This window comes from Salmo salar, chromosome ssa13 (genome assembly GCF_905237065.1).
Source record: "Salmo salar chromosome ssa13, Ssal_v3.1, whole genome shotgun sequence".
Classification (NCBI taxonomy): domain Eukaryota; kingdom Metazoa; phylum Chordata; class Actinopteri; order Salmoniformes; family Salmonidae; genus Salmo; species Salmo salar.
Window position 1 is genome coordinate 94,573,142 of NC_059454.1, and position 27,463 is coordinate 94,600,604.

The window sequence follows — 27,463 nt, forward strand, 5'->3', positions numbered from 1 at the left end:
TACCACGTTCATCTGTACAAACAATAGTACGCAAGTATAAACACCATGGGACCACACAGCCGTCATACCGCTCATGAAGAAGACCCGTTCTGTCTCCTAGAGATGAATGACCTTTGGTGTGAAAAGTGCAAATCAATCCCAGAACAACAGCAAAGGACCTTGTGAAGATGCTGGAGGAAACAGGTACAAAAGTATCAATATCCACAGTAAAACGAGTCCTATATCGACATAACCTGAAAGGCCACTCAGCAAGGAAGAAGCCACTACTCCAAAACTGACATAAAAAAGCCAGACTACAGTTTGCAACCGCACATGGGGACAAAGATCGTACTTTTTGGAGAAATGTCCTCTGGTCTGATGAAACAAAAATAGAACTGTTTGGCCATAATGACCATCGTTATGTTTGGAGGAAAAAGGGTAGGCTTGCAAGCCGAAGAACACCATCCCAACCGTGAAGCACAGGGGTGGCAACATCATGTTGTGGGGGGGCTTTGCTGCAGGAGGGACTGGTGCACTTCACAAAATAGATGGCATCATGTGGCAGGAAAATTATAAGGATATTTTCAAGCAACATCTCAAGACATCAGTCAGGAAGTTAAAGCATGGTAGAAAATGGGTCTTCCAAATGGACAATGACCCCAAGCATACTTCCAAAGTTGTGGCAAAACGGCTTAAGGACAACAAAGTCAAGGTATTGGAGTGCGATCACAAAGCCCTGACCTCAATCCTATAGAAAATTTGTTGGCAGAACTGAAAAAGTGTGTGCGAGCAAGGAGACCTACAAACCTGACTCAGTTACACCAGCTCTGTCAGGAGGAATGGGCCAAAATTCACCCAACTTATTTGGGAAGCTTGTGGAAGGCTACCCAAAGTGTGTGACCCAAGTTAAACAATTTGAAGGCAATGCTACCAAATACTAATTGAGTGTATGTAAACTTCTGACCCACTGGGAATGTGATAAAATAAATAAAAGCTGAAATAAATCAATCTCTCTACTATTATTCTGACATTTCACATTCTTAGAATAAAGTGGTGATCCTAACGAACGTAAAACAGGGAATTTTTACTTGGATTAAATGTCAGGAATTGTGAAAAACTGAGTTTAAATGTATTTGGCTAAAGTGTATGTAAACTTCCGACTTCAACTGTATATATTATTGAAACAATGTTGCCATTGTTTGTGAGAATGCCAACAGGTGTGGTTCCCGTGGGGGAAAGATTCTATTGGGGAAAGTTTGCCATGGAAGCCAAGAAGGGGAGTGAGGTGTGTGTGTGTGTGTGTGTGTGTGTGTGTGTGTGTGTGTGTGTGTGTGTGTGTGTGTGTGTGTGTGTGTGTGTGTGTGTGTGTGTGTTCAAACACACATGCACGTGGGGGCCTGGGAGAGGAAGTGTGTCCATCTGATGAATGAGCATGTGCCTGAACTAAATTTTATACACTAATTGTAGTTTCACCCATTAATTTCTAATGACCGGTAATTTTTCACCAGGAACACCACAGGTGTACAAATGTTAAATAATACACCCAAAATGTAATGAAAATCATCAAAATGTATTTTGTGTGTTCAGATGCCCTGTGTGGACAAAGTCATGGAACCTTATGACAATCAGATTAAATTAACTACATTTTTCAGAGAGAAAACTTGTAAATCGGTCCAATTTGACCAGAACACAGCAGGAGGGTTAAGAAAAATACAAAAAAAAAAGAAATAAAAGTAACAAATAATTAGAGAGCAGCAGTAAAATAACAATAGCGAGGCTTTAAACAGGGGGTACCGGTACAGAGTCAATATGTGGGGGCACCGGTTAGTCAAGGTAACTGAGGTAATATGTACATGTAGGTAGAGTTATTAAAATGACCATGCATATATAATAACAGAGAGTAGCAGCGTAAAGGATGGGGGAGGGGAGGGGGGCAGTGGAAATAGTTTAGGTAGCCAATTGAGGGGTAGAAGCTGTTTAGAAGCCTCTTTGACCTAGACTTGGCGCTCCGGTACCGCATGCCGTGCAGTAACAGAGAGGACAGTCTATGACTAGGTTGGCTGGAGTCTTGCCAATTTTTAGGGCCTTCCTCTGACACCACCTGGTATAGATGTTCTGGATGGCAGGAAGCTTGGCCCCAGTGATGTACTGGGCCGTACGCGCTACCCTCTGTAGTGCCTTGCGGTCAGAGGCCAAGCAGTTGCCATACCAGGTAGTGATGCAACCCATCAGGATGCTCTCAATGGTGCAGCTGTAGAACCTTTTGAGGATCTGAGGATCCATGCCAAATCTTTTGAGTCTGCTGAGGGGGGATAGGTTTTGTCGTGCCCTCTTCACGACTGTCTTGGTGTGCTTATACCATGTTAGTTTGTTGGTGATGTGGACGCCAAGGAACTTGAAGCTCTCAACCTGCTCCACTACAGCCCTGTCGATGAGAATGGGGGCGTGCTCGGTCCTCTTTTTCCTGTAGTCCACAATCATCTCCTTTGTCTTGATCACATTGAGGGAGAGGTTGTTGTCCTTGCATCACACGGTCAGGTCTCTGACCTCCTCCCTATAGGCTGTCTCGTTGTTGTCGGTGATCAGGCCTACCACTGTTGTGTCATCGGCGAGCTCATAGAACACTGTAATCTTGCATCTTTGGCTTTCGCCAATTGATCTGCATTCCCTGCCTAGACTGATGGACATGTGATTGATGAGAGTACAAACAAAGACTCACCCAATCAGAGAATAAAAGAATGCAGCCTGTTTGGATTCCTGATATCAAATCAAACAATGGTTACTGTATGAAATAAAAAGAAACACAGCTGCATAATTATTAAAATATTATTGCATTGAAATAGGATTCTGTTCATGGCGTATGCCTGGAACCCAGTTTCCACTATTTATTGAATGAATAGAGCTTCATATTGGGACTCAAAACCACAACTAATGACTCTCCAACCGGACAATGACGACCATTGTAATTATCGAAATACTTGCTGAAATGTGACGTCAGTGGGTGGTAGAAATACTTTAAAGGCTTTGGAAATTGTACAAATATTTCAAAATAGCTCAAATATTACATCAATCACATTTAGAATTAACACAATTCAAGTTATCTGTTAAAGTTGGGACTAGAAGGAGATTTGATATCACCCCATACCAAGCACCTCAGGATGGGACAAGACTGAACATGTTCCTGCTGCTGAGACCTGTGGTGCGATTCAGGCACTCACGCTCTCACGCCCCCGCGCATAAGCACTAATCTATGACCAAAATGCTAACTCAATTTGTCAGTGTTATCTTCATGTCAACAGTTCCCCTCAAATATTTATAATAGGCTCTGTGCTCAGACGACCAGTGAGAGCAGGATGAATCTGAGAATGTTAACATGTAGGGCCCAGTTTTTCCACAGGCTGCTAGACTGTTACTGGGAAATGGTACTCACGCCCAAACAACATGTTTTGTAAGACACATGTCTTCAGGAGAGAATGAGTCATGAGTCATTTTCTAAAGTACCATATCATAAATCTATTACTACAACCCTATGTAATTATAATAATTAATAAAAATCAGAACCATGCACAGCTGCACTGAATTTGGGAGATAAGACAAATGCATGAATGCGATGAGCAGTGAGTTGGAGCTAGCTCTCACACAGAATGTCCCACTCTCCCACTGACGTACAGTCTCCATAGGGTTGGTGACCCTGTAATCTATGGAGCACAGAAGCTATGGTCCTAATGCAGTCCTAATGCATCACAAATGTATCCTTAATCATCCGGAGACCTGCAGCAGTAGCAAACCCAGGGAAACCACAAATCTAAACAGAGCAGCACTTCCTGCTTTACAAAGACCAATGTGCACGCACAGGCACACACATACAAACACACACAGCACAAAGAAAGTACAGGTGCATCAAAGCTGGGACCGAGAGACTGAAAAACAGCTTCTATCTCCAGGCCATTAGACTGTTAAATAGTCACCACTAACCTAGCCTAGTACCCTGCCCTGAACTTAGTTACTGTTACTAGCTGTCTACCAGCCAGTAATCTAGCCTGGACTTTAGAGGCTGCTGCCCTACTGTATATACAGTTGAAGTCGGAAGTTTACATACACCTTAGCCAAATACATTTAAACTCAGTTTTTCACAATTCCTGACATTTAATCTTAGTAAAAATTAACTGTCTTAGGTCAGTTAAGATCACCACATTATTTTAAGAATGTGAAATGTCAGAATAGTAGTTGAGCGAATGATTTATTTCACATTACCAGTGGGTCAGAAGTTTACATACACTCAATTAGTATTTGGTAGCATTGCCTTCAAATTGTTTAACTTGGGTCACACACTTCGGGTAGCCTTCCACAAGCTTCCCAGAATAAGTTGGGTGAATTTTGGCCCATTCCTCCTGACAGAGCTGGTGTAACGGGGTCAGGTTTGTAGGCCTCCTTGCTCACACACACTTTTTCAGTTCTGCCCACAAATTTTCTATAGGATTGAGGTCAGGGCTTTGTGATCGCCCTCCAATACCTTAAGCCATTTTGCCACAACTTTGGAAGCATGCTTGGGGTCATTGTCAATTTGGAAGACCCATTTGCGACCAAGCTTTAACTTCCTGACTGATGTCTTGAGATGTAGCTTCAATATATCCTCATCATTTTCCATCCTCATGATGCCATCTAGTTTGTGAAGTGCACCAGTCCCTCCTGCAGAAAAGCACCCCACAACATGATGCTGCCATCCCCGTGCTTCACAGTTGGGATGGTGTTCTTCGTCTTGCAAGCATCCCCCTTTTTCCTCCAAACATAACAACGGTCATTATGGCCAAACAGTTCTATTTTTGTTTCATCAGACCAGAGGACATTTCTCCAAAAAGTACCATCTTTGTCCCCATGTGCAGTTACAAAACGTATTCTGGCTTTTTTATGTCAGTTTTGGAGCAGTGGCTTCTTCCTTGCTGAGCGGACTTTCAGGTTATGTCGATATAGGACTTGTTTTACTGTGGATATAGATACTTTTGTACCTGTTTCCTCCAGCATCTTCACAAGGTCCTTTGCTGTTGTTCTGAGATTTATTTGCACTTTTCGCACCGACATACATTCATCTCTTGGAGACAGAACGCGTCTCTTTCCTGAGCGGTATGACGGCTGCGTGGTCCCATGGTGTTTATACTTGCGTACTATTGTTTGTAATTGCTCCCAAGGATGAAACAGACTTGTGGAGGTCAGCAATTTTTTTCTGATGTCTTGGCTGATTTCTTTTGATTTTCCCATGATGTCAAGCAAAGAGGCACTGAGTTTGAAGGTAAGCCTTGAAATACATCCACAGGTACACCTCCAATTGACTCAAATTATGTCAATTAGCCTTTCAGAAGCTTCTAAAGCCATGACATAATTTTCTGTAATTTCCCAGGCTGTTTAAAGGCACAGTCAACTTAGTGTATGGAAACTTCTTACCCACTGGAATTGTGATACCAAAACACTCAAAGATATTGGTTATGCCACGTATTCCAAACTGTATCAGACATGCGTGTGCCCTGTTCTGGACTATTCAGCAGGAGTGTTGGGTGTTGGGTGTTCATAACAAAGCAGTACATTACATTTTAGGTGTCCACAAGTTTGCACCTATACTTTCAATAACAGGGGACATGGGCTGGGAACCCTGTGAGGTGAGCGTGAAGGCGTGTATGATGAGACTTTGGAATAGACTGTTGGATATGCCTGTCAGACTAGCAAGTAAAGTTTTTCAATAGGATCTATCCATAGGGGGAGCCTGGGCAACTGAAATGTCTGACATTTTTCAACAGTCTGACTGTGAACATCTGTATGAAAACCAAATGAAGGGAGACATAGATATGATTAAAAAACAACTGTTGATGCAATATGAAAAAAAATGGGTGGAGGAGATTAATCATAAACCCAAATTGAGAACCTTTTGTTTGATTAAGGGTGAATTCGTGTGTGAGAGATACAGTTGAAGTCAGAAGTTAACATACACTTAGGTTGGAGTCATTAAAACTTGTGTTTCAACCACTATTTTGTAAATGACATTGCCGATGTCAAGGATCGGTAGGATTGTCAGTTTTACGAGGGTATGTTTTGCAGCATGAGTGAAGGATGCTTTGTTGCAAAATAGGAAGCCGATTCTATAATTAATTTTGGATTGGAGATGCTAAATGTGAGTCTGGAAGGAGAGTTTACAGTCTAATCAGACACCTAGGTATTTGTAGTTGTCCACATATTCTAAGTCAGAACTGTCCAGAGTAGTGATGCTAGACGGGCGGGCGGATGCGGGCAGCGGTCGGTTGAAGAGCATGCATTTAGTTTTACTTGCATTTAAGAGGAGTTGGAGGCCACGGAAGGAGTGTTGCATGGCATTGAAGCTCATCTGGAGGTTTGATAATAACACAGTGTCCAAAGAAGGGCCAGAAATATACATGAATGGTGTCGTCTGCGTTGAGGTGGATCAGAGAATCACCAGCAACAAGAGCAACATCATTGATGTATACAGAGAAAAGAGTCGGCCCGAGAATTGAACCCTGTGGCACCCCAATAGAGACTACCAGAGGTCCGGACAACAGGCCCTCCGATTTGACACACTGAACTCTATCAGAGAAGTAGTTGGTGAACCAGGCGAGGCAGTCATTTGAGAAACCAAGGATTTTAAGTCTGCCGATAAGAATTCATTGATTTATAGTCGAAAGCCTTGGCCGGGTCGATGAATACGGCTGCACAGTATTGTCTTTTATCGATGCCGGTTATGATATCGTTTCGGACCTTGAGCGTGGCTGAGGTGCACCCATGACCAGCTCAGAAACCAGATTGCATAGCAGAGAAGGTATGGTGGGATTCGAAATGGTCGGTGATCTGTTTGTTAACTTGGCTTTCGAAGACTTTAGAAAGGCAGGGTAGGATAGATAGATATAGGTCTGTAACAGTTTGGGTCTAGAGTGTCTCCCCCTTTGAAGAGGGGGATGACCGCGGCAGCTTTCCAATCTTTAGGGATCTCAGAGGATACGAAAGAGAGGTTGAACAGGCCAGTAATAGGGGTTGCAACAATTGCGGTGGACAATTTTAGAAAGAGACGGTCCAGATTGTCTAGCTCAGCTGATTTGTAAGGGTCCAGATTTTGCAGCTCTTTCAGAACATCAGCTATCTGTATTTGGGTAAAGGAGAAATGGGGGAGGCTTGGGCAAGTTGCTGTGGGGGGGTGCAGAGCTGTTGACCGGGGTTGGTGTAGCCAGGTGGAAAGCATGGCCAGCCGTAGAGAAATGCTTATTGAAATTCCCGATTATCGTAGATTTATTGGTGGTGACAGTGTTTCCTAGCCTCAGTGCAGTGGGCAGCTGGGAGGAGGTGCTCTTATTCTCCATGGACTTTACAGTGTCTCAGAACCTTTTGGAGTTTGTGCTACAGGATGCAAATTACTGTTTGAAAAAGCTAGCCTTTGCTTTTCTAACTGCCTGTGTATATTGGTTCCTAACTTCCCTGAAAAGTTGCATATCGCGAGGGCAATTCGATGCTAATGCAATACGCCACAGGATGTTTTTTGAGCTGGTCAAGGGCAGTCAAGTCTGGAGTGAACCAAGGGATATATCTGTTCTTAGTTCTACATTTTTGAATGGAGCATGCTTATTTAAGATGGTGAGGAAAGCACTTTTAAAGAATAACCAGGCATCCTCTACTGACGGAATGAGGTCAATATCCTTCCAGGATACCCGGGCCAGGTCGATTAGAAAGGCCTGCTTGCTGAAGTGTTTTAGGGAGCGTTTGACAGTGATGAGGGGTGGTCATTTGACCGCGGACCCATTATGGACGCAGGCAATGAGGCAGTGAACGCTGAGATCCTGGTTAAAGACAGCAGAGGTGTATTTAGAGGGCAGGTTGGTCAGGATGATATCTATGAGGGTGCCCGTGTTTATGGATTTAGGGTTGTACCTGATTGGTTCCTTGATAATTTGTGTGAGACTGAGGGCATCTAGCTTAGATTGTAGGACGGCCGGTGTGTTAAGCTTATCCCAATTTAGGTCACCTAACAGTACACACTCTGAAGATAAATGGGGTGCAATTAATTCACATATGGTGTCCAGTGCACAGCTGGGGGCTGAGGGGGGTCTATAACAAGCAGCAACGGTGAGAGACTTATTTCTGGAAAGGTGGATTTTTAAAAGTAGAAGCTCGAACTGTTTGGGCACAGACCTGGATAGCATGACAGAACTCTGCAGGCTATTTCTGCAGTTGATTGCAACTCCACCCCATTTGGCAGTTCTATCTAGGTGGAAAATGTTGTAGTTGGGGATGGAAATTTCTGAATTTTTGGTGTCCTTCCTAAGCCAGGATTCAGACACGGCTAGGACATCAGGGTTGGCGGAGTGTGCTAAAGCAGTGAATAAAACAAACTTAGGGAGGATGCTTCTGATGTTAACATGCATGAAACCAAGGCTTTTACGGTTACTGAAGTCAACAAATGACAACGCCTGGGGAATAGGAGTGGAACTGGGTGCTACAGGGCCTGGGTTAACCTCTACATCACCAGAGGAACAGAGGAGGAGTAGGATAAGGGTACGGCTAAAGGCTATAAGAACTGGTCGTCTAGTGCGTTGGGGACAGAGAATAAAAGGAGCAGATTTCTGGGCGTGGTAGAATAGATTCGGGGCATAATGTACAGACAATGGTATGGTAGGATGTGACTACAGTGGAGGTAAACCTAGGCATTGAGTGAAGATGAGAGAGTTTTCGTCTCTGGAGGCACCAGTTAAGCCAGGTGAGGTCTCTGCATGTGTGTGGGACAAAGAAAAAGGTGAAGTCCACTAGCCGTGGCTAACAAAGATTAGTAGCAAGTTAGCTGGCTAACTCCTGATGGAATACCAATGAGTTTCAGTTGTAAGGAATAAAAATAGCAGATCCGTACCACATTGGGTGAGGCGGGTTTCAGGAAAGTATATTTAGTTCGTAGATAGAAAGTGAGATTAAGATATATACGAAAAAGACTGGCTATTTACACGGGATAAGACAAAGACAAACACACACGTCCTACTGCTATGCCATCTTGGAGCTATAAGCCTAAAGGAGACACACAAGGCTAATGGAGTGTGTGTGTCCACAGGTGTGGAAGGAAGCTAAAGTAATTCCACTGCTTAAAAATAGTAAAGCAAGCTCTAACAGCCGCCCAATCAGTTTGATGCCTGTTCTTAATAAACTGATGGAGAGATTTGTGCTTGACCAAATACAATGCTATTTTTCAGAGAACATTAAATCTTGTTTCAGCATGCATATGGAGGTCACTCAACTTATACTGCACTAACTCAGATGACTGATGATTGTTTAAAGTTGGAGCTGTATGTAACGTGGGTCGTATAAAGGGGACCAAGGCGAAGCGTGTAGAGTGCTCATTTCTTAACTTTAATGAAGACACTTAAACAAAACGACAGCCAACAGTTCCGTCAGGATACACTTGACAAAACGGAAAACAACTACCCACAAAAAAACAGGAAGAAAAACCCCTACTTAAATATGATCTCCAATCAGAGGCAACGAGGACCAGCTGCCTCCAATTGGAGATCAACCCAAAAAACAACAACATAGAAATAGAAAACCTAGAACACAAACATAGAAATAGAAAACATAGAAAACACAAAACACCCCCTGTCACGCCCTGACCTACTCTACTATAGAAAATGACATCTTACTAGGGTCAGGACGTGACACTGTATTGTTAGATATCAGTGCAGCATTTGATGTTGTTGATCATAAAATGTTATTGAAGAAACTCATTGGTATGGCTTTACATCACCTGCCATCACATGCTTGGAGAGTTATTTATCCAATAGAACCCAGAGAGTGTTTTCTTCAATGGAAGCTTCTCTACGTACAGTGCAGTGTCCCTCAGGGCAGTTACATTGGGCCCTTACTCTTCTCTATTTTTACAAATTATTGGCCTTGAACGAAGCTAGAATGACTATGTATGCGGATGATTCCACACTCTCCATGTCAGCACCCAAAGTCAGTGAGCTGACTGAAATTATAAATAAGGAGTTACAGTCAGTATCAGAATGGGTGATTAATAATAAACTGATGTTAAATATATCTAACACAAAAATTATTGTATTTGGTTCAAAACATTCTCTAAGACCTAAACCTCAACTGGAGTTATGCATAAAGGGTGTGACCACTGAGCAAATTGAGGAAGCTAAACTCGTAGGTATAACATTGAATAGTCAATTAACATGGTCAAGTCACATTGACAAAGTTGCTGTGAAGATGGGGAGGGGTATATTTGTTATAAAAATATCTTCTGCATAGAAGCTGTTAGGGAGCCTTTTGGTCGTAGACTTGGCGCTCCGGTACCGCTTGCCATGCAGTAGCAGAGAAAACAGTCTATGACTTGGGTGACTGGAGTCTTTGACAATTTTTGGGGACTTCCTCGGCAACGCACCAAATAATACAGAGCCATGATCGCATGGAACTCCCTTCCATCTCCAATTACTCAAGCAAACAGCAAAATGACCTTTAAAAAAAGGATTAAACAACATCTTATGGAACGGCAGGGACTGTGAGGGGACACACACAGACACATAATTTTTTAGTTGTACTGTTTGTATAATTTCTTTGTTGTATTATTTGTATGAAGTTGTATTTTACATTTGTGTGACTGTTCTTGTCTATCAGTAACCACGTTTCCATCCAGTTTTCATGCAAGTAAAGTCATACCTTATAAAAAAAATAACAGCTGTGTTGGAAACAGGAAGTTTCGGTCCAATTTTATAAATGCCGACAGATAATTTGTTCATCCGACTTGTTGGGATATTTTTGTATCGGTAAAATATAATATACAAGAAATAACGGTGGAAATCCCTATAGTCGCAAATACTGATATAATAACCATCATATCGAAGCAAATTTGGAGTCACGTGATAATATGGTGTGTGTGGTCCTCCCACTACGACTCGGGAAACCATGAAGGTTTTTAGACTACCGATGAAATAAATTATGATGAACTGCACAGTGTGGTGAAAGTGCATGTGATGAGCTTGATGCGCCGTTCCAATAAATATCGAGGGTCTTATTCTGATTACATGATGATCGATGCCTGGCTGCTGTTTGACAAGTAAAAAATAATTTCGCTCTTATCCATAATAATCTCATAATGTAGACTAGTCTACGTGCACTGTATCTGCGAGCTGTTGGCTATAGCGCACGTGCCAAGACTAGCCTGGGCACATTTACTATATAACGCAACAGTGTTTGTGAAAAACCATCCGTAGAGTTGAAAATGCGATGGAAACCCATTTAACTTCTATTTGGTATATTGGAATTTAACCTCAAACGTTGGTCAGTTTGATCAAATCGAACTGTATGTGTCACCTGCGATGAATACAACACGTGTAGACATTACCGTGAAAGGCTTACTTACAAGCCCTTACCAACAGTGCAGTTCAAGAAAGAGTTAAGAAAAGATTTACCAAATAAACTAAAGTAATAAAATAATAAAAAGAAACATAATAAAATAACGAGGCTATATACAGGGGGTACCGGTACCGAGTCAAGGTGCGCTGGTACAGTCGAGGTTGGTTAGTCTTGGTAATTTGTACATGTAGGTAGGGGTGAAGTGACTATGCATAGATAATAAACAGCAAGTAGCAGCAGTGTAAAAAAACAAATGGAAGGGGGTGGTCAATGTAAATAATCCGGTGGCCATTTGATGAATTGTTCAGCAGTTTTATGGCTTTGGGGTAGAAACTGTTAACACATCACTGGTGGAAAAATATGCATATTATTTAATGCCTATTTTTGAGTATTTGCATGAAAATCTGTCGCAAAATGAATGCAAACCTATCTACTGTATCAGTATTTTGTTACTTGTTATGTTTTGTGTTTTTTGTGGACCCCAAAAAGATTAACCACTGCTTCTGCAAAAGCTAATGGGGATCCAAATAAACAAACACTGGTGGGAGATGTCTTATACAGTTATAGAATACCTAACATAGAGCAAAACATAAAAAGCAAGAACCTAGATATGTTTCAAGTTCAAACGCATGGTTTAATCCGTCTTTGCCCCCTGAGAGAGATCTTTACCAATAAAATTGTATTGGATTTTATACTTGAACTTTACTTACTGGTATATTAGAGAGCAGTTTGAATCACAGCCAGTGAGGCCTGGAGAGAGATAGCATCATTGGTTACTTAATACCCTGCAGCATAATTACAACAACCTGGAACTAGAGTTACTCTTAGGTTCATTTACCTTTCCTTGACTGCCCATGATCTGGTCACAGAGCTCTAGGAGGGGTGCAAAGGGATTACATTTCAAAACAGACAGAGCTGAGGTCAGAGGCAGGGGATAAGGTAGCCTTATATGGGCCACACGCTACAGGCTAGACAGGAGGGGAAAACACACATCTTTAGTCACCTGACAAAGGATAGAATCAACATGAGAGGAAAATGGTAATTTGGCATTAGACTGTAATTAGTCCTGTCCATAAAGGGGAGGAATCCCATTCTGCTAAAATGGAGATTAATGCATGTATGATTGCCAATGTATGACTTTAGATATCCACTTACATTACTATTTTTGTTTGCTAAAATAAGCATTTAATAATGAGGTTCACACAGTATATAGCCCCACTATTGTTATTTACAGCTGCTCCTTAATTATTTGTTTCTCTTATCTCTTACTTTTTTGTGGGTTATCTCTTACTGCATTGTTGGTTAAGGTCTTGTAGTAAGTAAGCATTTCACTGTAAGGTCTACACCTGTTGTATTCGGTGCATGTGACAAATACAATTTGGTTTGATATGATTTTGACTTCATGGGGTACATTCTGGCTCAATGGCCCATCCAATAACTCTAGATTAGACCTATCATACTCGCTGAAGTCTATCTCAAAGTAATTTAATCATTTTACATCCATATTACATAAATAGTCAGTGCAATACTTTATATCAAGGTAAGTCTATGGAGGATTTATAAAGGGTTTAAAACTGTTATTTGGTTCATTAATACCTCAAAATGCTACTAGAGCCTACAAATGCTTTGTAAAGCCACGATTCTCACAAGCAAAAAAACCGAGATATAACAAAGATAATTGTACAGAAAACAGATTGTTCTACACTTACATTTCTATGTCAGGACAGTTTTCATTCATAAAATATCCAGATATAATAAATATTGTGGTAATGAAGGATATGGTCATTGTGGTATATCTTGTGAGTGCATACTCTGCTTGTAACTTCTCTATGTAATATATTCCAAATCTTTACGCATGATATTGGCATCAGAAAGGCCCCAGAGTTGGTTGGTTTTTGGAGATTGCTGTGTTGATCCAATTTTATGTGACTGTTCCATCTTGGCTAGTTTCTGAGCAAACTGTTGCTTCTTTGCTCTTGTTTCTTGTTGCTGTTATGGCTACCTTTGTGAGGTTGTGTGCCATTTCTATAATTGAACATACTAGAATATGCATACTTTGATTAAATATATCTACCAATTAGTCTTTGACATAAAAATCCTAATACATCATGACACCTTTTCTTCCAGACACAGTGAACTATGTATTGATTGATTGATTGACTGTGCGATTTAAGGCTGATTGGTGCTCTCTCTGCAAGTTTCTATTTCTCTGCAAGTTTCCAACCTCCTACTCAACTATATTTTGGAAATTGTGATCTCTACAACAACAACCAAGACAAAATGCTGCTCTGGCTGTAATCCCTTGTAAAGTTCTCCATTGCAAATAAACACAGTTCCCATACTCCAGTAACTCCACCAAACAGCTGAGTCGCATCTAGGCCTGGCTGGGAATGACAGGAACGAATCAGGTCATGACCTGTAATTAATTAGATTTTCAATCTGGATTGGGCTCTTGGCGTTGCCTTCTCTAGTGTGTGAGCTGGACATATGCTATGTTTTTCTCAAACCACTAAATTCGGTTTACACTGCAGTTCCAGCAGGGGTAAGCCATTAGACAATCACACTAATGAGGATTTTCCTTTTTTTGAGCCGTCTTTTCCTGTAGATAGACAGGAGATTGTGTTTTTAGGGCTGGTCTGTTATACTAAGATGGAGAAGGATCTCTCTCTCTCTCTCTCTCTCTCTCTCTCTCTCGCATTTGTCCAGTATGATGTCAGGTTTTTATAATACTTTGGCGGCTTTGGGTATGCAGTCAATAACAATTGTCTCATGCAACTCAATGTTTACAGTTGAAATGTACAGTATTTTTGTTGGAGTGCTAAACCTATCCTAAGGTCCCGGAAATGGAAATGTCTTTTGAATCCAGTGCAAGACAGAGACAGATGGACAGAATTTATTTCATTAACACTATGGTCACTAGGCCTACAGAAAAGAACATCCATTCTTAGGGATTCATCTTTAAGAAAATCCAGAGATAAACCCAATGCCCAAATCAAATCAAATGTATTTCTAAAGCCTTTTTTACACCAGCAGATGTCACAAAGTGCTATACAGAAACCCAGCCTAAAACCCCAAATAGCAAGCAATACAGATTTAGAAGAACAGTGGCTAGGAAAAACTCCCTAGAAAGGCAGGAACCTAGGAAGAAACCTAGAGAAGAACCAGGCTCTGACGGGTGGCCAGTCCTCTTCTGGCTGTGCCTTCTCTTTAACCGTAAAGTGGGAAGATAAGTCATCAAGTGGGGAATGAGATTAGACTGGGCTGTATTTGTATCATAGGCCTTCATCACCTTGGTTGCATCAGACCATCGTCCCTTTCCCTGATACCTCAGTAGTTAGATGCTGTATTCAACAAAACCATGTTAAGATGCTCAGATAAAGATAAAGGTAAACTTTTTTATGACAGATAACTGATAAAGCAGCTACAGAAATCAGACAGAGTGCGCCTCTTCTGCAGTGTAAAAAGCTGATTGGCATTTGTGTTTTGGTCCAGGGACGGCGGGGGGTATTTTCTTCCCCTGGTAACATGGGAAAACACATAATAAACAAACACAGTCTGTATGTGTCTCTGTCTGAATGGGAGTGTTAATCCTGTTTGCAGGAGTTGGAGAATCTGTCTCTTTGTCCCGTGTTCCTGACCCCATCGTCGCACGCTCAGGGAGTACTGTAGAACCCTACACCCTCTCCCCATGGCACGAAAAGGTATTGTCTGTCCCCCACCTTTGAAACGCCCCGACAGATAACCTCATTGCGCACAAAGACGATGAGGGCAACACAAGACCGGCATGATTTCAAGGATTCCTCCGCTGCCCACGAATCACAAAGGGAATGCCACCACGATAAGAGCAGGACAGGTGCTTTTATTTGAATTTTTACTACTCTTTCTTCATTTACTCAGCTTCGACCCCCGTGCTTCATCGAAACCCCACTTTTATGATGAAAAGCTGCTTTGCAAGAGCATCTAATCACTGAGTGAGTCATTCTAGGAGGAGAAAAGTGTTCAAAGAAAGGTACAGCAAAGGTATGCTGCTCCTGTGAATCTTCAGAAGTTAAAATTCCTTCAGCAGTGACACATTGTTGCCCACATGAGTGGCTGAGTTGTTTTTGTAACTTTCAAACACAAAGGAGAAAGAAAATGAGTGAAATAATATGTTTTCCTTTTTATGCCCAGGCTCTGAAACCGCATCCCTCTTTCATGGTGTCAGTCGTTGTTTTGTGTATGGCAGTGGCGGGACCCTTTGACACTGTGGTGGTTATCCTCTTGATACCCGACTCCCATTGAAGCTGTGCTCTCTCACTCCTTTGTTCGCTCGTCACCAATGTGCTACCTACCCAGACGGAGACAGAGAGAGGAGAGAGCAAACTGGTAACACCATGCAAAGTCCCCGCTCCCCACCACAGCAAAACAAGCTCTCAGGTAGAATTTTCTTAAAGGCCATATGGCATTCTGGACAGGTACAACTGTGGATAGTCTGATCATAGTGTGTGTTCTTAACTCTTACTCTCAGAATTTTTTATGAATAGTCTCTCTCTCTCTCTCTGTGTCTCTGTCTCTCTCAAACAGACAGACACACACGCACATACCCACACTAGACACACAGACACACACATATACCTGAGTGGCCAACACAAAGGCCTCTCCAGGGCCTCCCCAGATACAGGATACCACTGTCAAATCATTCCTGTGGGATTTCAACTCCATTCCAAAGCTTCCTTTGAGAAAGTTCTTAGCAGATTATCACGAAAATCTTTAGAACTCCCAGATAAGAGGCACCTCTTCTGACAACCCAAAGTGGCTGCAATGTCATGGGGGAGATAACGGGGGGGGCGAGTTAAGCAACATTATGGTAAGACCTAAACAGGTCACAGATGTTTTACACCACCACAACTCTAATAAATGTTACTAAAATTGAATTTGCAGTGTTATGTATTGACCTGGAGTGACATTCTCTCCCTTATTCAAAAGGTCAAAGATTCAAAGTAGTGTAAGACTTTGTAATATTATTTCATGTTTTACGGTAATGGTTGCAGGTTTTTTCCATCATTATTTAATGAGTCTCACAAGAGATTAGACTACTAAATATAACTGCGAGCAGCAATGAACGGGGTTCACAGGATGACAGAAAGGACCCAAGATCGGTTGGATAACAAAACACTATCATGTAGGAACTATCTTCCTGTGTGTAATCAGTGAAAGCATTACCATGTTTAACTCTCAATAACACAAGGTTGATGCAAGTTAAGTTTTGTTTAGTCCTGTAGTTTTCTTATCTTTGAATGCAGGTAATCATTCTTAAATTAATTACTCAACGTATTGAGTTTAGATACTAATTCTGAGGTGAATTTGACTACTGATTTATGTTAAGATTTGTAAAATATTTTCAGCATTTGTATGTTTTATCCCTTTGAGCATAACCATTGTGTAGTTAGTTACCTGTGTTAGTGTGAATTTGGTAAGGTTTAGAGCATTACATGCGGACCAGACCGGACACATCGCATGCGCGAGCATTGCAAAATAAATGTACACATACATGTTATTCAATCATTGCACGCGTCAAAGAGCGTCTGCGTGGCCAGGCACTAAAATAGAAATTTGTTATATTTGTGACGCTCAACACGCTGCAAGTCCGGCCTCTCCCATCTCCTCATTGGTTTTTAGGAGCATATACATAGGTGGGTGATTGAAAGATGAACTTAGGTCCACACTCCAGTCAGTTGGGGTAATGCACCTAAAGTTGGTTGCCAACCGCCATATAAAGTCCAAAATAATAATAAGAAGCCTGAAGGAAGGAGTAGAGATGACTAGAAATGAATTCGGTTTACTGTTTTATCTGTGGATTAATTGTTGGAGGACCTTGTGCATTTCAGGTAAAATAACAACCCAATGTTTATATCCGAGGACAAATGAGCTAGCAACAGCAAGCTAGCTAGCTAAATTGCCATAAATGTTTAATGCTGTTCGACCTGTCCCCAAATGAATAGAATTGGTTATATGTTTGTTTTGATATTTCAACCTGTGTGTCCTGATTGCGTCTGGTGTGGGTGGACAAAATGCACGCGATGGCGGATGTGCACGCGATGGCGCATGTGGACGCAAGCGTACGTGCGGTCTGATCAGCATGTTAGCGTTATATACGCAAATAATTTGTTGTTAATAGTTTCCTTGTTTTTTGAGATATCAATACAAAATTCAATGCGGTTCATCTCAGGGATGTCAGTGATAGCAATGCCAAGTTTCAAGTTGATAGGCCACTGTGGAGTGGATTTACATTGGCTTAAATGGACATGTAAAATCCCTTAACAAACCCTTAGTTTGCGAAAATGTTAATAAAAACAATTTTTAAAGTATTTTTTGCATCTTTTTGGCATATTAGCATATGTGAATGCCACCATATGTGCTAATATACATCTACTGGCAGTGTGTGCCATCTTTGAATGCATCAATGTTATTTTCTCAAACTCTTTAGGGACTATTGTGATGAGTGCACAGACCAAATTTAGACTGAAATTGACTGAGTAATTTTTATGATTATTTTAAGCATTAATATTAGTCAAAAAAGTGAATTGTTCATAGTTTCCTTATTTGTATATCAATGCCAAACTTAACATGGTTCATCATGGGAATGTTTGATGACCCCAAAAAGTTAAGTTGATAGGCCAATATGAAGTGAATTTACAAAGGATTTAAAGGGACACGTAAAATCTGATTTCCTAATTGATCAATACCTCAGCCAATCCCTTAACTTTTCTCAAACTAAGTTAAGAGATGTACCATGGGCCTACATACAGAATGGTGTTATTTAGACGTGTTGTTCATGAGAATACGTTTTTCCAAAATGTCCAAGATGGAGGAAAATCTATCCTGATGGTCCTTAAGTCAAATGTGTTCAGCATTAGGAAAGACACCTACATACAAAGTTTCAAATATGAGGGTTTAAGTAAGACTGCTTATAACAGTGCCCCCTAGAGGCCAATCTGGGCCATTATTTTTGATCAAGTTACTCATGGCCTTTAGTTTCTGTGTGCCAAATTAGAAAAAAAGGTGACAATCTATGCTTGAGTTATTTGACCATGTCAGGGGGACAAATGTATACAAGTTCAGAAAATTAAAATAGGTGGTGTTCAAATAATGTATTATCTTGATCTAAATATTAATGTTTAAAGAATATGCAGCAAAAGCTGTCATCCCCCTCACAAATCATCCTAGCATTAATTGATAAAAGTTTGCACTGTCAGTAAATTCTGTCATCTGCAATGTAAATATAGTTGTGAAGACACAGAGCAAGTGTAAAAATACTTGTCATTCAGTAGTTTCAATATTTCTCACAGGATATCAACCACAAAAATATATATGGATTTTCTCTTAATGAAGTCAACAATCCTTACATATGTAAATTTTCTCAACTGTGACTAGCTGTGTAGGCAATTAATCTGATTATACTTTAGTCTTACCTACTGAATAGATAACTAAGGATGACCTCAATATGGACAATAGGCCTAGAGCATGCAAAAAAGCTGCAAACGATCGACATTCAGAACAACCAGGCTTCTTGCCATGGTCCAGCAATGCAATAATACCACAGGCAGCTAAGAATGTTATCGTTCCCACTATGGAGGAGCAGAGCGACGTCAGACCATTCAGCATCATTAATTCTCTAAACATGTTTTGAGATGAGGCATTTTACTCCTCCTGGAGCTCGCTCAGACTGCTGGGGGCTTGGTTCTGAGATCGATGCTAAACCCTTGACCTCCGTGGCCGTGCAATGCTAGTCAACAGCCAGGCATGAACTCTGCCTCAGTACTGCCCAGTACAGGTCTAAATCCCTCTGATGTCTGAGGAGAAACCTCATGTCATCAGTTCCATCCACACCCAGCAGAGACACACACAGGCAGTCCAAGGGAGAGGAGAGATCTGGACATGAGCCTAGCTATCCTATAGTTAACGACTCATAACTAACACCTCACAGAGAGCTGAGCACTGTTGAGCACTTCTTACAATTCATCAAGCCTGAGGTTTCTCCACCATTGTGTCATGCGTTAGTTTGCAGGGAGCAAGTAAATTGTGTCGAAAAATGACCACTCTGGCCGTTCCCACTGAGATGTGGAATTTAATGTTGTAATTTTTATTAGGATAAAAACGCCGTAACGCTAGCTAATCTTCCTGGGGTCCAACGCCAATTAACAACATACTACAAACAACCACAATCAAGACTTCACAAACAGTCAACAAGTAGACAACACAGATAATGAAAATACCTGACAGGAAGCACATTTAACATTCAGTTGATGCTTTCGATTTGCTGTCCAGTCACATGGTCTTATATTTGAAGGGCTAATCATATTTGACATTGGTTAAATATGAGGGGTTGATGGGAAAGCTCTGAGGCCTTAATGTAGGGTCCGGGTTAACACTGGGATGAGGACACCAGCCTTTAGTTGACGAAAGCAGCCTTTAGTTGAGTACACCAGCCTTCTCACTTCCTAGAAAGCAAGTCCTCCTCCATGTTCAGACTATGAATCAGACTCAATGTACTGAACTGAGTCATTCATTTGGTTGCTGCAGGGGTCCACATCTTCAGCTGGATATCTGATGCATGACCCATAAACTGTGGCTTAGGGTTATGCACCTGTGTTTCTGCCTGGGTCAACCACAAAGATTGCAACAGCTCAGAGTGGTTGGGAATGCTTAACATGAAAAGCCAGGCCACCACTCATGGTATTACCCCCTTAACCCTAAATTATAAATGCCAATAAATGATCCAGATGTTTATTTTGTTGTCTTTATTAGTTTAAATATACCCGTAAAGCACTGCCATTTCTTCTTTGGTATTAAAGAAACCATTAAAGCTATACCACCTACAGTGCATTCGGAAAGGATTCAGAGTCCTTCCCTTTTTCCACATTTTGTTACGTTACAGCTTTATTCTAGAATGGATTAAATAAAAAACATGTCCTCATGAATCTACAAAAATACCCATAATGACAAAATAAAAACAGGTTTACATTTTTTTGCAAAATGTATTAAAAAAAACAACATATTTACAGTATTCAGACCCTTTGCTACGAGACTCGAAATAGATTTTAGGCGCATCCTGTTTCCATTGATCATCCTTGAAATGTTTCTACAACTTCATTGGAGTCCACATGTAGTAAATTCAATTGATTGGACATGATTTGGAAAGGCACACACTTGTTTATATAAAGGTCCCACAGCAAAAACCAAGCCACGAGGTCGAATGACTTGTCCATTGAGCCCCCGAGACAGGATTGTGTCGAGGCACAGATCTGGGGAAGGGTGCCAAAAAAATGTCTGCAGCATTGAAGGTCCCCAAGAACACAGTGGCCTCCATTATTCTTAAATGGAAGAAGTTTGGAACCACCAAGACTCCTAGAGCCGGTCGCCTCACCAAACTGAGCAATCGGGGGAGAAAGGCTTAGGGAGGTGACCAAGAATCTGATTGTCAGTCTGACAGAGGTCCAGAATTCCTCTGTGGAGATGAGACAACCTTCCAGAAGGACAACCATCTCTGCAGCACTCCACTAATCAGGCCTTTATGGTAAAGTGGCCAGACGAAAGCCACTCCTCAGTAAAAAGCACATGACAGCCTGCTTGGAGTTTGTCAAAAGGCACCTAAAGGACACAGACCATGAGAAACAAAGTTCTCTGATCTGATGAAACTAAGATTGGACTATTTGGACTGAATCCCAAGCGTCACGTCTGGAGGAAACCCGGCACAGCTCATCATCTGGCCAATACCATCCCTACGGTGAAGCATGGTGGAGGCAGCATCATGCTGTGGGGATGTTTTTCAGCAGCAGGGACTGGGAGACTTGTCAGGATTGAGAGAAAAATGAACAGAGCAAAGTAGAGACAGATCCTTGATGAAAACCTGCTCCAGAGCGCTCAGGACCTCAGACTGAGGCAAAGGTTTAACTTCCAACAGGACAATGACCCTAAGCACACAGCCAAGACAACGCAGGAGTGGCTTCGGGACAAGTCTCAATGTCCTTGAGTGGCCCATCCAGAGCCCGGACTTGAACCCGATCGAACATCTCTGGAAAGACCTGAAAATAGCTGTGCAGCGACGCTCCCCATCCAACCTGACAGAGCTTGAAAGGATCTGAAGAGAGGAATGGGAGAAACTGCCAAAATACAGGTGTGGCAAGTTTGTAACGTCATACCCAAGAAGACTGGAGACTGCTGCCAAAGGTGCTTCAACAAAGTTCGAGCAAAGGGTCTGAATACTTACGTGAATGTGATAGTTTTTACTTTTAATAAATGTGCAAACATTTCTAAAAACCTGTTTTTGCTTTGTCAGATGGGGTATTGGGTGTAGATTGATGAGGAAAAAATAATTTGATCAATTTTAGAATAAGGCTGTAACAACAAAATGTGGAAAAAGTCAAGGGGTCTGAATATTTTCCGAATGCACTGTATACTGAGCCCTACGGGCATGGTAAGGATTGTGTTTGTCACGCCGCCTTTATGTCCTGGAGGTTTTATTGAGACTTCCTCCAGACCTTAGGCACATCACCGTTCACCCGTCTCTTAGCTGGAGACATTCTGTCACAAGCCAACATTCTGCCAGTCTTTTGAAGCTCATAAAAGGTGGTATCTGTTATCTCACAGGGGAAGGAGACAGATCAATTATGGTGTGGTCTATGTTTCTCATTCACTCAGCTCTGTGATCCCACTGCCTTGATTCTAACATGACTAAAGGCAGCCTCTTTCCTGAGGCATCTATGCAGCAACTACAGCCATTAAGACTCAAGAGATGTAGGATCTTCATTTGAGCCAGTTTTCTACAGCAGGAAAATAATCCAGCAGCAACATGAAATGTGAATTATTGGATTATATTTAAATGGACAGTTTTGTAGGGCTTAATAAATTTTTCATGAGGAAAAATCAAAGTGTAAATTAACTTCAGAAGCACACTCAAATACACTTCAGGTTTTGAATTTCCTGCATTGCAGAAAGGTTTGCCTGCAACAGCGTGATCAAATTAAGATCCTACATCTGTATGCAGCCACTACATCCTGCAATACTTCAGAGAGAACCCCCTCTTATCTCATACATTAACCACCCTTAATTCCCCAGCACAACATTTACGTTCAGAGCAGCTGGTCAATAAAAGTATCTTAAAAAGGACACTCAAACATGTTTGTTACTAAACTTCAAGCTTAAGGAATTTGAACAGTAAAAGCAAGGGTCTACAGATGTAGAATCTTAATTTGAGCACTTTTGTTGCTCAGAATTTGAAATGGAAACTTGTAGTGTTCAAGATTAGAAAGGTTTCTAAAGTTTGTAATTTCCACTTTAAAATGTCAGACTTGATTTGCCCTAACAAAAAATATATCAACACCTACAAAAAAATGTCGATTGATTATAATCCACATTTCCTGTTGCTGCAGCATTATTTTCCTGCTAGTAAACTGGCTCAAATTAAAATCCTACATCTGTAGCATGCCTTCATTTATCTTTATCTTCACAGTGAAACTGCTTTGGCTGGGGCTTTTAAGAGAGTCCTGAATACACAGATTCTTTAAACAAGCCGTTTTCAGATCAGATACTGTCCAAGCTCATTATAGCTGGGCATTGAGAGGAGGAGGAAAATAAGAACAATTATGAAAGGAATTTCTCCAGCGGTAGAGCTTTACATGCTTACGTTGGCTCAATAATGTCACTTTAAAGTACATCCAGGAGGAGGTATAGTGCGACCAATACACAGATGAAATACTTTAGTACAACTTGCCTTGGTAGAAGTAGCATTTGAGGCCAAATGTATACAAGTAGGCCAACTTATTTAAATTCATCCGTTGGCCTGAAGGGATGATTTTATGATATGCAATACTGAAGTAAAACTTGTTTTGTTTTAAAGCAGTAGCATTTAAGGCCAAATGAATACAAATACCTATTCCATGTATCCTTTGGACTAATGGCAGATTGTATGATCATTGTATGATATGAAAAGAGCTGTTCTAAGGATGATAATGCACCCACAGTTTGATGGTTGGTTGCAAGGGCATTTCAGGCAAATGCCAGATGGGCTGTTCCATTTTTTGCCTATTGGGCCTAACTAGTATTGTTTTAGCAAAATTATATTTTTCTGGCAAAAAAATGGGGGGGGTTCAAGGAATAAAATGGGCCGGTGTGGGGGCCTCAATGAAAAACATGGTCCAGTATGTTAGAAATGCCAGAGACAATTTCTGGTCCCAGTCCGCCCCTGGTTGGTCGAGGAACATGGTCCAACAGAGAGAAGCCACATCCTTTGTGTCCACGGAGACAAACCACAGCGCAATCTAGTCACATTTGTGGTGAGGGAACCATGTACGCTTCACTCCAATCACACATTGTTTCATCTGGTGTTGTCTATGCAGGATCTTAATTTGAGCCAATTTATTACAGCAGCAACAGGAAATTTGAATTATGTGGATTATAATGGACATTTTTGTAGGGGCTGATACATTTTGTTGTAAGAGAAAATCAAGTCTGAAATGTCAAAGTGAAAATAACTAACTTCAGAAACCTTTTTAACCCTCAAATACACTACAAGTTTGAAATGTCCTGCATTGCTGGACAGTTCTTCGGCAACAGGCTGATCAAATTAAGATCCTACATCTGTAGCTTTCAGTGGAATCAAATGCACATGAGAGAAGTAATTTAGGTAGACTGCTGGCAAGAGTAATTGCAGAATAAACCAGAGAGCTACTTTGTGCTGATGAAGGAATCCTTGGCTTTGGGGAGAAGGAGAGAAATCATGCCATAACTGGGTGTGACTTACAGTGTGAGTGCATGTTGGGGAGAAAGGGGCATCATTGAACTGGACTTGAAATTGAAGGTCCCAAATAGCAATGCACATATCCAGATATATATTTTTTTTATATAAATAAACATTTGCTTATCATACAGTGAAAACATACTAACGCAGCAATACCCTCTGGAGAAATCGCATGCAAGGCCAAGGAAAACAAATCAATTGGCTTTCAATGAAACAGAAATGAAAGGCAATCCCAAGTGGATGGTGAGGATAAGGGTTGATTGTCACTACAGAAAATGTTCATGTTGGCTATCCTCCTATCCTTAGGCCCTGGAAAAATGCTGCTGGCCGAACAAAAGACTGCTTTAAGTAGGAGGTACAGTACGCCCGCCACCTAACCCTTATTTCAGTAACGTCACCTCTCCCCAAACAAGAGGCGGTTTCCCCCGAACGCCCTCACATGTCTGTCAAGAGGATCAGCAGAGATAGCAGGGTGTCTGAGTGCTACTTGTTACATGATGAAGTGACCCTCATGGCAAACGCATGCAATCCTAGCCATGTGAAATCTTCACTTACATGCCAGAAACTCCACCCCATGTATTGCTCACACACTCTCAGCCACACACAGCACAGCACACACACTCTCAGCCATACAACTGCCACCATCCATTTCTCTAAGTGTCTATTACAGCTTTAAGAACTTGTAACTCCATACATTAGAAACTAGCTATAAAATGGGTAAAAATCAACAAAAATGTGGAGACCTGACTTTCCAAGTGCCATTAAATCAAGGTTTATTTAGGGACGATGTTCCATGATAAACCAGAGAGAAAAACATTCACAGTATTTCATTCATCTCCCCACCATTAAAAAATGTGAACATTAGAAAGTTTTTGTGCAGCAAAACCTGCGTAATCCTTAACAACTATACAAATAGGTTCTTCTCTATACAAAAATACTTGTGGGAATTTCTTTTGCCATTTCTTCACAACTATTATTTTCAAAAATAATTGTTTCCCTCAAGTTGTTCTTTACTTTACCTCATGACTGAAAACTGGACAGAAATAGGGCAAATGACAATTTAACACCAACTAGGTCTGCTATGGCACCATGTGTAAGTGAATAACAACCCTTCATATGTTAACCTTTCTACGCAAAGCAAAATATAGCAAGACAGATACAAGTCTGGAAAGACGGTATTAGTGGAAGAACAGAATGGTTTACGAAGAAGAGAATGGAAGGCGAATTTGGTCGTGTTAGGAAGCTATGTAGAGGTAGGGATGTTGTCATGGTCAGTTTCTCTATAGAGTTGCATTGTATAAGGTCCCGGGAAGGAAACATCAGACAGTGATTCTGTCTAGATGAAGGCATAAGGAAAGAGCTTGGCACAGACATGGCAGGACTAACTAACCATTTGACAAATCAGCAATTCATAAATGTATCCATGCTAAATTAAGCCATAATTTCACAATTGATGATAAATTCTAACAGTCATATTATGATGCCCATCTTTTATTAAACTTAAATCTACACGGTTCCTTCAACATCTCTGTAGTGCTAAAAGGGGAAACTTAGCTGCGTGGCGGAGGGCCAACTGAAGCCACATTCACTAAATCCTTCTTCCGGAAGCTTCTAATCCCATGTAACACATTACCACTACATCACAAAGCTGGTCATTACACTAAGCACAGTCCACAAAACGCATTCAAGAAGAAAAAAAAAACATACAGTTAGTGATTAGAGTAACTATTACTGAAAATGGCTTTACATTGAAGTTAACAGTTGCTGCTAGGCCAAGGAGCTAAATGCAAATCAATTTGACACTTGTGGTTTGATTCGGTCAGGTCAAATACAAAAAATCTAACTACAGTATAAAACTGGAAAATGAACGAACATTGAAAAATCACAACAACAAAAAAAAGAAAATAAAAAAGGTGACACTTGCTTTGAAAAAGAGGGTGAGAAGAAAATGCTCCTGGTGAGAAAGAAGAGAACACCTACTCATCATCAAAGCAAACAACTGTTCAGAAAAAAAGGGAAGAGGAAAACTTGTTGCCAGGAGAGGAAATGACAACATTAATACATTAATGCTATGTCTAACTATTAGCTTGTTTGTGCCCATTCCTCTCCCCGTCTGGACGTGTGATGCCCTGGACCTCGGTCTGACAGGCCCGAGTCCTACTGGACCGGCCACGGCTCACTGGCTGGCCTCGCGGACTTTAGCCTGCAGCGCGTCGCAGGTCTTCTTGGCATCTCCAAGCAACATGGCTGTGTTGGGCTTGTAGAAGATGGGGTTGTCCACGGCAGCATAGCCCACTCCCAGAGAACGCTTCATTACAACCACCTAAGAGACAGACACACACACACACACACACACACACACACACACACACACACACACACACACCACGGCCTCAGCTAAGACATTTACACAACTGAGAAAAAAACACCTGATACATTGTTCTATCCTAAGTTTACAAATAATCAAAAGCAATGCAATCACCCAGTTGTTTTCTCTCTTCAAGCTCAAAATCATGATGTGGCAAATTAGCTAGAGCTCCACTGCTATACCACCTGGTCTAGTTTGGTAAAGACTTCAGATGTTAAACACTTATCCAAGAACAAACCCTTAACAGGGGTTGAAATGCTGCATGTCCTGTAGGTTGGAGATGGATGGGGAAGGGTTCCATTTGGAGGAGAATGGGGAGAAGAGTGTTTGTCTCACAACTAATGGGTACTTAAGTTGAAGCCATTTACAAAATGAAGCATCATTAGTGTCTGAAGCTGCAGTCTAGGCAGAGAGAGAAAGCAGGTCCTGGGAAATGGATTGGAGCATCCCGTGATTGTGAGCATGTGTGTTGGTGCCTGGAGGCACATAACGCAGCATTATAATTGAATAAGTAAAACCAGAGCAACGCTCTCAGCCACTAGCCTTTTACTCCTTGCTATCTAACACGCTGAATGATACTTGGAACAGAAGCGCCGCATATCAAGACACAAAAATCAACAGGCGGAACGTCGGAAACCCCTCAGCGGCAGGGGAGGATCAGTAGTGGCCAGGTGACTCAAGACACAGTGAATTGTTCCCATGCCACAGTCCCACCCACAAAACCTACTCTAAAACAAAACACTTACACATTCTAAGTTACACACTCCTACAAAAACACAAATAAGCATGTACTGAATCCCAAACACCCACTCTAACACGCTCCTGTGAGAGAGGACTGTAAAAATGGATCCCACTATGGCAGTGGTTCAGGCCAGGATTACAGTAAGCATCTGGGACACCCAGGCATGTCTACCCTAGCCGGTCTCAAGGCAGGGCCTCCCAGTCCTGAC

At 41.4% G+C, this 27,463-nt stretch overlaps 1 protein-coding gene across 2 annotated transcripts in view; it reads right to left on the minus strand.

Annotated features, from left to right (window-relative positions):
• Positions 1–24,901: 24,901 nt before the first annotated feature.
• Positions 24,902–27,463, minus strand: part of nnt (nicotinamide nucleotide transhydrogenase) — a 71,604-nt gene continuing 69,042 nt past the window's right edge. For both annotated transcript variants that reach the window (XM_014138232.2, XM_014138231.2), the window contains exon 21: positions 24,902–26,468. In XM_014138232.2, the coding sequence (XP_013993707.1) occupies positions 26,322–26,468 (147 nt within the window). In that variant the 3' untranslated portion in view covers positions 24,902–26,321. The remainder of the gene's footprint in view (positions 26,469–27,463) is intronic.